The 12,521-nt window shown below is 34.4% G+C and overlaps 1 protein-coding gene across 1 annotated transcript in view; it reads left to right on the top strand.

Moving 5' to 3' along the window:
• The window catches only part of CDH7 (cadherin 7), a 127,071-nt gene extending 115,402 nt beyond the window's left edge, over positions 1 to 11,669 (top strand). Inside the window, exon 12 of the mRNA XM_004745610.3 lies at positions 3,585 to 11,669. Coding sequence (XP_004745667.1) covers positions 3,585 to 4,078 — 494 coding nt within the window. The 3' untranslated portion in view covers positions 4,079 to 11,669. The remainder of the gene's footprint in view (positions 1 to 3,584) is intronic.
• The last annotated feature ends 852 nt before the right edge of the window (positions 11,670 to 12,521 follow it).

Here is a 12,521-nt window from a genome sequence, read left to right on the forward strand (position 1 = left end):
ATTATAAGTTCCATGAAGAAATGTGCTTTGCCTGCTTCTGTGTGCAACTTTACATCATCACACCCAATGCCTGTAATAAATGGTTAACACACATTTGTTAACCGTATATAAACTCATGAACAACACATTATAAGTGCCACGCTGTCTAGACTAGGTCTTTTCTGTCTTCACTCATAAGTATTATCCATATGACAGAAAAGACATATGAGAAAAACCTCTTAAACTATATAATCTTGTGCTTACTTAAGCAGAAAATATTCTTTTTAATACAGGGATTATCTCCATAGACCCTGAAGAGCACTTAATACTTGTTCTATGTAAAGGTTAAATTTTATTTTTTATATGGGCTCATGCAGTTAGAAATTAATATTCTCCTAAGTCATTGAAATGTTAAATTTTCTAACCTCCTAAAACACTTCATTTTTCTCAGCTTCAGGCAAGATTGAGAAATAAAATAAACTCTATAAGATATTAATATCCCTAATAGGTACTGAACCTGAGGGCTGACACACCTATGGGTTCTTTCATGTTTCACTTTTACTGAGCACTATGCTTGAGTGTTAAAAAGTAAGTTTTTCTGTAGCATGAAAATATATTTACAATAGAACATAAGAAATATGTTTTATGTTAAAATAGCATATAAAACAAAATGTAACATAAATATATATACCTATATATGTATAAGTAAAACGTGTGTGTGTGTATATATATATATATATATATATATATATATATATATATGAAAAGATTCATTGTAATTATATGAAGGAAAGAGAATTGGAAATTTTGACATTTTTGCCTAAATTTTAAATTAAAATTTTAAATTAAATTTTTTAATTTTTAAATTAAAAGATTTTAAATTAAAAGAACAACTAATTATTACATAATATCTTACTCTCTTCATAGCCTCATTCACTTTTATGCCCATTCTTTTTTTTTTTTTTTTTAAGATTGTATTTATTTATTTGACGCAGAGAGAGATCACAAGTAGGCAGAGAGGCAGGCAGAGAGAGAGAGGGGGCAGCAGGCTCCCCGCTGAGCAGAGAGCCCCATGCGCGACTCATTCCTGGACCTTGAGATCATGACCTGAGCTGAAGACAGAGGCTTAACTCACTGAGCCACCCAGGCACCCTGATGCCCATTCATTTCTTGTATCCTCTTGCACTCATTTGGATATTTGCTCCCCCTCAATTCTGCTTCCAATGTGGGTGACAGATTTCTCTTATTCCTGCCTCTACCTGTCCACCCATCATTCTGATGCTTACCTTTCCATTATCTCTATCTGACTTCTGAGGAAATATTACCTTGTCCCTCTGTTGCAATGACTTTTATTTTGGGCAGAACCATATAAAAAGTTTCAGAAGCTATATTTATACATAAATCTAAAATATTATTTATCCATATGTCTTAAAATTTACTGGCGTGTCTTTCTCTGAACTAGAAAATTGTCACTTGAGCTCTCAGCTTGTATTTCAATGACCTTATACAGAGCACTAGGCTCATAGTGTTCTAGAAAGCGCAAAGGCTTTGGGGCAGTTGGAAGTAGAGGATACTTCATTCCCACCTATTGCATTTTATTCATTGACCACAGGCAGGATGTTTCACATGCCTCAGACCACCGTCAAACAAGAACACACATTCCCCAGAGAACTACCCTGAGGGCCAAATGATAAGTCGTATTTGCAGACCTTCATTTTTCACCTTTACTGTCTTTTCTGTCTCTCAGTCAGTCTTTAGTACATGTGCCTTGCCATATGTTTGCTACACCTTCTACTTTCTTACCTCATTTCATTGTTTTTCTTGGGTCAGAGGAAAAATGTTGAGTTCACGTTCTCGGTCAGAGGATAACAATGAAAATTTCTCTTTGGCACACAAAGAAGTACTTGTCACTCTAATACCTCTCCTTACCTTATTCCCCAATCTCTCTAATTTACCCTGGAAACATTTGTCTGTAATTATCTTATGTGGCTAGGCTCCATTAGTTTAAATTACTTGCCCAGGATCACACAGCTAATATGTGAAAAGGCTGAACTTTTATCCAGGGCCATTTTGACAACAAAGCTATATATTTGTTTTCAAGGCCCATGCCAGAACATTGCAACAAAAAAAGGCCTTATTTAAGTAAGTGCTTAGACTTCTTTTTTTTTTTTTTTTTTTTTTTAAGCAGATTGAGGTAGGGGATGGAGTATGTCTCTTCTAGTCTTTGTTTTTAATTATTCTGAATTACACTGATGTCCTTTTTGGCTTTATTTCTTTTATTTTCAAATGTATTATTATTTTTTTTTCCAAAGATTTTATTTATTTATTTGACAGAGAAAGATCACAAGTAGGCAGAGAGGCAGGCAGAGAGAGAGGAGGAAGGAGGAAGCAGGCTCCTCACTGAGCAGAGAGCCCGATGTGGGGCTTGATCCCAGGACCCTGGGATCATGACCTGAGCTGAAGGCAGAGGCTTTAATCCACTGAGCCACCCAGGCACCCCTCAAATGTATTATTAATGCCAAACTAAAACCTTATAAGACATTTTAAATATAAATATTTTAAGTGTCTTTCAAAAGCAGGCTGAGAGTAATGGTCCCTCTGGGCCTTTCAGATCATCAAAAAATATATATATTTGGCTGATGTAACAAAAAGGAAATTAACAATAATTCTCTATGTATTTTGAACTCCAAAATTCAAAAATACCTTTTTTTTAAACTTAATTCAAGTGCCCATGAAATCTGATATGTTCCTAATTCAGCTAGCATTCAGTTGCCCATAGCCTGAGTGAAACAGAATCTTTCTTAGTAGTGTATACTTATAAAAATACGAGTATATTCAGATATTTGAAACCCAAAAAGCCAGTGTATTTGGTGTCCATTGCTTTCTAATGCAACCATATGCTTTATTATTTATTAATTGTGATAAATCTATCTTTGACTAAGCTGAAAATCTCGCAACTTCTCTCCCCAGGTAGAATGTGTAAAGAATGTGTAATGTTCAGTATTTCATCCTGAAAGTGAGACTCAATTTACTATAGAAAAGCTTTTGATCTTCATATATGGCCTGACATACTGGGTTTTATTTAACAATGGAATTTCTTAGATAAGTACCAGGCATTTCTTCAAAGAACCTGACCAAATGCTAAAATCCATTTCTTCTAAAATTGCAATAGTTAAATTAGACCTAAAACATTTATGAATGTCACTTTACCTTTCCCGCAATTAAGGAGTTCAAAAACAAAAACAAAACAAAACAAACACAAAAAAACCTTTGTGTTGCCCAGCTTTGAAATTACTGTATTTATCCTGAAGTGGCCCTTCAATTTGCTCCAACAAATACTTTGGAGGTTGCCTTACAGAGGGAGACCTCAGTTCTGAACAGGTGTGGAAAAGAGTTTCTTGATGTATAAAAGTGTCCTATTTTAAAGGCGTTTTAGCAATTTTAGCACATCTACCGCTGTTGAATTCCCATGCAGGGAGGCGGTCAGTTCATTTCCCGGTAAAGAGCAGGAAATCTGTAAGTCAAGGTCACAGGCCCAATTTCACCATGGTGGGGGGCAGCTGGGGATTTACTGAAACTTTCCCTTTCCTGTCTCCTCGGTTTAGTGTTGATCCTCCTGATCGTCACCATGCGAAGACGGAAAAAAGAGCCTCTCATTTTTGACGAGGAGAGAGACATCCGAGAAAACATCGTGAGGTACGACGACGAGGGGGGCGGGGAGGAAGACACGGAAGCGTTCGACATGGCCGCCCTGAGAAATCTGAACGTCATCAGAGACACCAAGACTCGGAGGGACGTGACTCCAGAAATTCAGTTCTTGAGTCGACCCACTTTTAAAAGCATCCCAGACAACGTCATTTTTCGAGAATTTATCTGGGAAAGACTGAAAGAAGCTGATGTGGATCCCTGTGCGCCCCCCTACGATTCCTTGCAGACGTACGCGTTTGAAGGAAATGGCTCCGTGGCCGAATCCCTCAGCTCCTTGGATTCCATCAGCTCAAACTCTGACCAGAATTATGACTACCTGAGTGACTGGGGGCCTCGCTTTAAACGACTTGCAGATATGTATGGAACCGGCCAGGAGAGTTTGTACTCATAGCCCCGGGACCTTAATTTGAAATGTACTGAATAAAAAGTAAAAGCAAAAAAACAAAAACAAAAACAAACAAACAAACAAAAACCCAACAAAAACAAAAAATGACAAAAAACCCCACTCCATAAAGAAAACAGGAACTCGACTTACTAGAGAAAACGGTTGTAAATATCTCTCCATTTTTAACTGTTTAGGTTTTTGCCTTGGTGAAGCATAACTTACTTCATTTGACTTATCCAAGGGACTGCACTGACCACAGACTCTGAGCATTGGAAGGCTTTTTGATAAAACGAAATGCTCAGTGGTTTGTGAATAGATAGCAACTCTCAGATACCTGCAAAGCACCTAACCTCGATGAGTAAGTAGTGGCCTGTGTTGTCCGTGAACCAAGCGTACCCTGTACCTACCTTCACGGCACTGCCCATGAGAAGAACACAACTCGATGAGCCATTGAAAAGTCCTGGAACTTCTTGCATATCAAAACTTGGGACAAATTTAATTTACAGTGATGCTTTTAGCTTGCTAGATTATAGAATCCAGCAGCATTTTATTGCTGTTGGGTAGCAAATATATTTCATTTAGCAATATATAAATTCTTAGAAAAATCTCCCCAAACCTCCAACACAAGCCAATAAAATTTGGTGTAAGGCAACATCAACTGTTGTTTTGCAAACAAATTATGAAGTGTTCCAAATAAGAAAAAGGTAAACCATTCTTAAAGTTTGCCATCATTTTGAGATGCTTGTGTAGGTATGAAAAAAGTTGCTGTCTATTCATTGATGTTGATTATCTCTTCTGATTTATACAGGAGACTATCTTTCCTTTCTTTTTTATTTGACACGTGGTGTTCTATTTATTTTGGAGCTCCCATCTCCACTGAATTCAGGTCCATCTGACTGCCTCATAGCATTCAACTCGTCAGAACATGCTGATTTTTCTCCAGTCTGAGCTACATGAAGGAAAGGAAGCATGGAAATGGAGAACAAAATAGTCGAGCGGTTGAGCTTTGCCGCTGTTCACATCTCAGAGAGGAGCGCAGCGACAAGGACATAGCAGTCGTTCATCTGAGCCATTAGAATGTACCAAACAGTGGAACAAAATATTTGAATTTTAGAAAGGTTTCAGAATTGATTTTTTTTTTGATGCAAGATTTTTCAAGGTCATAAGTTCTATATGCTCCAAAGACTTTTGAGAATTTGTTTTCCCCAGCCTCCTTTACTATAAACAGATTGAGTAAAAGACCTTTTTTTTTTTTTCACTATAGCTTAAACAATGTAATGCTATAGATTTCAAAAATCCATCTTTAAATTCTGATGCTAATTTGTTCCTCAAGAATTAACCAAGCAATGTAGGATTTCTGTACTGGTTTAGCTGTGCCAAAATGAGAAGAGCAATTTCCAGTGATCACGTGCTGAAATTTGAGACAGGCTTCTTAGGATAAGAACTTTATGACTATAATAGTTCCACCTATCATTTTTTTCCTGGAATAGCACTAGTTAATGTACATGTATTTCAATAAGAATGGATTTTTTTTTTCATTTCTCTTTTTAAAAATAATTTATCATGTTACTAATAAATCTACAGGTAGTGGACACTGTATAGGAAACTACATTTTAAAAGTGCTTCTTTCTGAAAGGCAAACACTGGAATCAGAATATCAATATTTTGATTACATGAGGAGAAACTAGGATTCTGTAAACCTTCAGTTCATCTTTAGAAATAAACTATGTGAACGTGGCCTTCAGCTTCATCAAACTAAATAATTCAATAAATCTGATTATCTACAAACAGTCCTTTCATTTGAATAAAGTTTTGTAAACATTGTTTCAGGACTAGATAGATGTGCTTCTTGATGAATTAATATGCACATATATGAAAAACTCCTAACAGTAAAAGATTCTGTTCATGACTTTTAGTCACATATGTAAGTTTTTCAAATAAAAAAAAAAAAATACATAGTACACTTACCCAGTTCAAGAAAAACAGAGTGTGGTGTAGGAATTATATAGGTGTTAAATCAGCAAGGTGCTGAGAAAACAGTTTTGTAATAATCCCCTTGTTGTCTGCAGGAAGATAAAATAGTTTAGTACATTTGGATTATGATGTCAAAACTGCTGATCGTTGCACATATCACTAAATGGAGGTTTGAATGTATTATAGAAAAGAAACATCACATCATTCACCGATTCACCTGGCTTTTTCTTGTTTTCAAGTATATATATATTTTTTTCTTTTTTTTTTTTTTTTCTTTCACATTTGCCAGTCATAGATTGGGAAAAGAAAAGCTCAAATTTAAATAAAGATTTGAAATTCTTGCATATACCCATTGCTCTTTTATGTGTGAACAATCACATCAATGCAGAATAAACGTGCTTCAGTGGTATTTTTTCAAAATGCTTGAGATGGCTGAAAGAATGTCCCTAATTTATAGGATATTGATATGAAGCACTCTAGCTAAGCCTACTGGTAATAGAAGTGAATTGGTTATTTTTGTTTTCCTTTTTCTTCTAAAATCTAATGCTATGTATGATTATCTCCACAGTATGTGAGAGGCACTGGAATAGCTGATTGATAAAATCAAGGTTGAACCTACTTAGGACATTCTCTAAAAACATTTATATAAAAACCTTTATCTAGTTACTAAAATTCAGTGGTATCGAACCAGCTAGAACCAGCTCCTAAGAACCAATGACCTACATCTCTTCTCAACCCTCCTTCTAGAGAGATCATTTTGGTGGATTGAAGTTAGCCATGGGGTAATATTGAGACCACCACGGAAAGCAGCAAACACTACCTGTTTTTCCTGGAGAGCCAGTTTTTAAATATTTACCAACATTTCACTCCTTGTATTGCTTTGTAAAGGAAACCTCATGACAGTAAATATAGTAGGACTATATATTTGATATTTGATAGAATATCAAATAATGACATGAAAGAAATGTATGCTCTATCCTACCCCTAAACATAGATGCATATATACTCCATATTATGAAGTCCTTGGAGCTACAAATACAAAGGCTCCACTTCATTGTGGGAAGTAAAGGCTTAATAATTTCCAGGGAAGACTGTAGTATGGGAAGCCAATAAATTTAAATATTTTCCATTTGTCCATCTGGGGCCACCATTAGAAACAAGGTGCACAAAGTAATGCATGTTTTTGCCACTCTAATTTCTTAAAAATGTTTGCATTTTACTTGTTACCGTCCATGTCAAGGAAGTATGCCCAAGCCCCAATTCTGAATTATCACTGCATAATTCTAAATCAGCATAAAGACTATGCAAACTAAATCTTATCAAGAACGTGGGCGTTTGCAGATCAAGCCTAAATTATCATTCTAGATTCACAGATCAATTTCTATGTTAGAAATCTCTAAGGTCAGTGGCAGACCAAAATTAAGGAGACAACAAGAAAAGATCACCTCTGTGAAGGCAATGAGTAGATCTTTCTGTAAGCCATTAGCTGAAGCTGGTAAACTTCTTTTTTTGACTGGAAGCTCACACCCGAGGCTGACCACAGTGGGGTTAGGTAAATGAAGGACACAGACAGGAAGCAATCATATTTAGGTATGATTGCCTTTTCACTCTGCCTTCTGAGGATGTTTTAAAATTAAAATTTTAGCTTCATGCACAATTACGTTTACCACACTAATGATGAACAGGCACTGGCAATTATTCTCATATAAAAACTGTAGTTATATAAAATATGAGTGATATTTGTGCCCAAAGAACTTCCATGTAAACAGACTTGTTATATCCAAATTTTAAATTTTAAATTTTAAATCTAAAATTTAAAAGCTTAAAATAAGTTTAGATATATTGCAAGAGGCAAAAGCAATCTAAATATTTTAAAGTTTTTAAGCACTAGCTGTAAATACTAATCTTCAAACTTTCAATCTTGACATGATTGACTTACAGACTGTTTTAATTAACCTAATTGTTTTTAAATCACTATTCAAAGGTTTATTTACAGTTGATCTAATTAAAGTTGATAATAAGAAAGCTCCAACTTTTAACTCTTTCTGTTCAGGGATGGCTGGAGGCACATACAGTATATATGACAATAGAGAAGGAAATTCATTTTCAGTTATTATAAAGTTTTTAAAAATTATCAATAATGTATATTTGTATGTATGGTGGTGTATGAAAGTCTGGCAGGCACAACTAATGCAGAAATGTTAGCTAATCATCAACATAACCAAAAGAGCAAGAAAGGAGTAATAGCGAATACATTTTGAGTGTGATTGAAATTGTTTCAGAGGAGTGGGATAAGCCCTCAAGAAAAATGGGAGTTATTTGACTCTGATTTGGCAGCCATTGTAAAGTACAACTCTAGGGGCAATGTTTCAAGCAAGAACAAGACAGCCAGTATGTATGGCATTCTGGCACTTTTTCATCGTTATGTCAGCTTGTACAGGCGCAGAGTTAAACTGCAAAAGGTCATGTGCCTGTGTGTGTATGTGTGTGTGTGTGATGGGAAGGCATTGGAAAATATGTCCAAAGCAACATTAAAAAAAAAAAAAAAAAAACTGGTCCAAAATTATCTTATGAATGTCAATATATTATTGTCCTTTGGCAAATTATGGATAAGCCATAAGACCAGACTCTCTGATATTGACTGAAGGGAGAAATATTTTATTTGCTTTAAAATTTTAATTTAATTTAAGGAGAAGAATTTTGGTATTAAGGGGAAAGCATTTAGCTGAACTATCTAAATAATTGTGTCATTTTATTTTTATTGTGTAGATGTGATTTCACTGTTCTCACAGACTATGGAGTTTGAATTATTTATTATGGAATGTCACTGAGCTTTGGCCTTGACTCTCAGTGTGGTTACCACGAAGTAGCCCTGCTCTGCGGTTATAAAATCTGGGTCATAAGCCAGTTCTAGCACATTTTTGCTATGCCCTGGATGCCATTCTAATTCTCTGAACCTTTATATCTTCATGATTAAAATTGAGTTAATTACTATCCTGTTGCAGAGGCTTGTGAGCTGATTAAGTGAAAGTGCTGTGTAAACTGTAAAATGCTGTAAAAAATGTAAGGCTTTATTATGGAAAATTATGGAAATTATATAATAAGGTTGATTATATGTATTGTTATATGGTAAACACAGATAATTTCTGTTTTTGGAAATGTGCATTAAGGAAAAAAAAAACAACATGCAATTAGTGTCCTAAATTGGGAAAGAATTTTCAGAGACAATTGGCATAATTGAGTGAAGCCACTACTCAAAAACAATCAGTTTTATGAGGTCTTTAAACGTTGGGGTCTAATTCAAACCAGTTCAGTCACTATTCAGAATTAAGGATATCAGATGCTCGAGGGATTACAAGTAAGGAACAACTATTTCCCACTCCTGATCCTGACTGAGTGGAAGATGAAGGTCTTTAGTTGATCCCAGCCTCATTACAGAAAACAAATTCGTGGGAGCCGAGGAGATCTGTTGTAAGACAATAATGAATGTTAGTTAAGAAATCTTCCAGACATCGGAGGAAATAGACCAGAGGAACTAGAGTGTGACTCTAGGGAGTTCCAAGTTTTTGTCAGTCATGAGTGGCAGATGTATAATTAACAATTTATAGATTTCAAGGAACTAATAATATTGACTTAACATGAAAACTATCCTGTACTCTTGTTTTGATGACTTCAAAGTACTTCCAATATCTTATAGTAGCTTACTTTAACCTTTTATAAATGAAGATGCCATCAGAGATTAAAAAGTAATATAGATAGGATACTATTGCTTTGTCAGTGATATCTACTCATAAAATGAGTATTAATAAACTTTCTACTCAACTTTAGATATTAGTTATCTGATTATTTGAAGCTCATCTGAACAATTATAAACAAATACAGCAATAGCTATGTAATGATTGAGAATGTTGAGAAGTATAGCATACTCATACCCAAAGATGTTAACTCTTACATTTTTATCGCATTAATTCATGAAAGAATGGTAATGGTTTTTATTTTTATAAGCTGTAAAAATGATATGCTTCACCCCTGTTTTATGCTGTATTTTTTTGTTAGTAAACACTATTTTTTAATACCAAGATCTGACATATGCAGTATACTAAATGTGTGATCAATACTTCAGAAGTAATCTTTTTAAAACAGATTATATCACTATACAGCAGTTGCATTTTACCTGTAATGATTTTCAAGGCAAAAATTGAAAAGGAAAAAGAGCTTACTATACAAATTTAATATATATTATGTTTCAAGTTGCATATATATATTGAGTATTATAGCATATGCACACACACACAATCTGAGGCTAAATGCTAACCTGAAACTTTTATCATTTTTTTAAAGATAATTATGGCTACTAGATGCAATCTCTAAAATCAGATTACATGAGAATGCTGAAAAATGTTACTGCATATTTGTAAAGCTGTTCTTTACTATAGATTCCAGAATTTTTTTTACAAAAGTTAGAGAAATGAGCAATTTGTATAAATAAAATATACAGCATAACTTTCAATGAAACTGTTAGTGCATCTTTAAGAGGCCCTATTATATTAAAAAGAATTGGATCCTTTTTTTTCTGCAATGTTTTTACTTACACAAGAGTCACTTGAATAAATTGACATAAAATAGTTTTTAAAATGCTAATTCAATTAACTATAAAAATCAATTTTGAAAATGTAGTTCCATTTAGCCTTGGAAATGAGACATCAAGTAAAACCTTGAGGTCTGAATGTATGTCAGAACCTGAAGAGATGATTTTTGTTCAACTCAAGCACTACCTTTCAGGCAGCTAATCTGCTAGAGTACTAACTATTTTAGTTTTTTTTTTTTTTATCAAATAAAGCAAAGTACCATTTCATAACTATACAAGCAAATGACTGACTACAAAGGGCACAGTGAACGCAAATTAATTTGGAAAGCCAGCCAGTGATAATATGAGAGCTCGGTTTACTGCCATGATTTCTTGATGTGTGCTTTGTTGTGTTTAAAAATATTAAGAATCTTGTTGCAAATTAATTTATTGCAGAATAAAATTATTTCCCAAATTCTTGATAAAACACCTGAGACTTGCGATGGCTAATTCTTTAGTCCTCATTCTCAACTGTAACGGTAATACCAAGTTGGCTTCCAATCTGTACCTCCTGACCACTTAGTACAGAAAATGAATTCTGTTGTAATTAATGTTCAATGTTTTCTTCTAAGTGACTGATTTTATGCAAAATTATCTTAATAAAAATGTTCCATTGACATGTCACTTTAAGTTTCAGAAAGATCAAATTTAATATGTGATTTCAATCTTCTCATAAGCCTGTGCACTGCCCTAGGAAGGTGTTGTTATACCTTTTTCAAAGGTAAAAAATTGAAACTCGGAACAATTATAACTTGTTCAAGGAGTCAAGTGGAATAAGTGGTAGAAAAGAAAAAAAATAATTTACCTGTTATATTTCCTATTATCATAGACTTTCAAAAAAAATGATGTTTGGGTTTGGGAGGATAAGAAGACATCTGAAAATCTTTTTAAAATTAAGCTCTTCGATCTTAATTAAGCTTTAATTTCCTTACAAAGAGTGTAAGACTACTTTATTCTTATAAAGAAAGAAAAAAGAAAGAAAGAAAGAAAGAAAGAAAGAAGGAAGGAAGGAAGGAAGGAAAGAAAGAAAGAAAGAAAGAAAAAGGAAGGAAGAAAGAAAAAGGAAGGAAGAAAGAAAAAGGAAGGAAGGAAGGAAGGAAGGAATCCTAACTGGAAAAATGGCATTAACTTGTGTTCCATAGTGGTAAGAAAACAAATATTTACATTGCCAGTAATCCCGCACTTCAACTCTATGTTCCAATTTATCACCTGTTATCTCTCTGAGGGATCCATTGTCTCAAGAATGTACAATACCATAGCAATGTGGCAAAATAAATATTCTGAGGGTCCCCATCTCTGTAGATTTCTCTACATTTTTACTGCATTGTTATCTCTTGGGAGTGTAAGGAAAATCCTGAAAAGTCCTATAATTTTATAAAAAAGAAAAAAAGTTAAAAAAGAAAAGCTGAATACCATGAAGATGAATTGTAAATAGACGGGGACACTGAAATTGCCCTGGGACACTGTTAACACAATGCTGAGCTCATGGAGACAATGTGGCAGCTGCATTAAGCCAGCACCCACAGGGGTGTTAACATCATTTGAGGCCAGCTGAGTCCCTAGGTCCCAGATGATTTTCAATCAAATATGAACAAACAATTAAAAATCACCAGATACAGGGGATGAGCCATCATGAATGACAAATTTCACAGAAACTCCTGAGAACTTCAGATACACTAATTATCAAAAATATAGAAAGAGCTATGCATAAAATATTAAAGTAAATCAATACAACATGAATAAAGACCTTGCCAGTGATGGAGGTGTGCTTGCAAAGGAACAAAATTGTACACTTCTATGTGAATAATATATTATCTTGAAGCTAGAAAGCAGATGGGGTACATATAG

Source organism: Mustela putorius, unplaced genomic scaffold (genome assembly GCF_011764305.1).
Source record: "Mustela putorius furo isolate JIRA1106 unplaced genomic scaffold, ASM1176430v1.1 tig00003858_pilon_pilon_pilon, whole genome shotgun sequence".
Classification (NCBI taxonomy): Eukaryota; Metazoa; Chordata; class Mammalia; order Carnivora; family Mustelidae; genus Mustela; species Mustela putorius.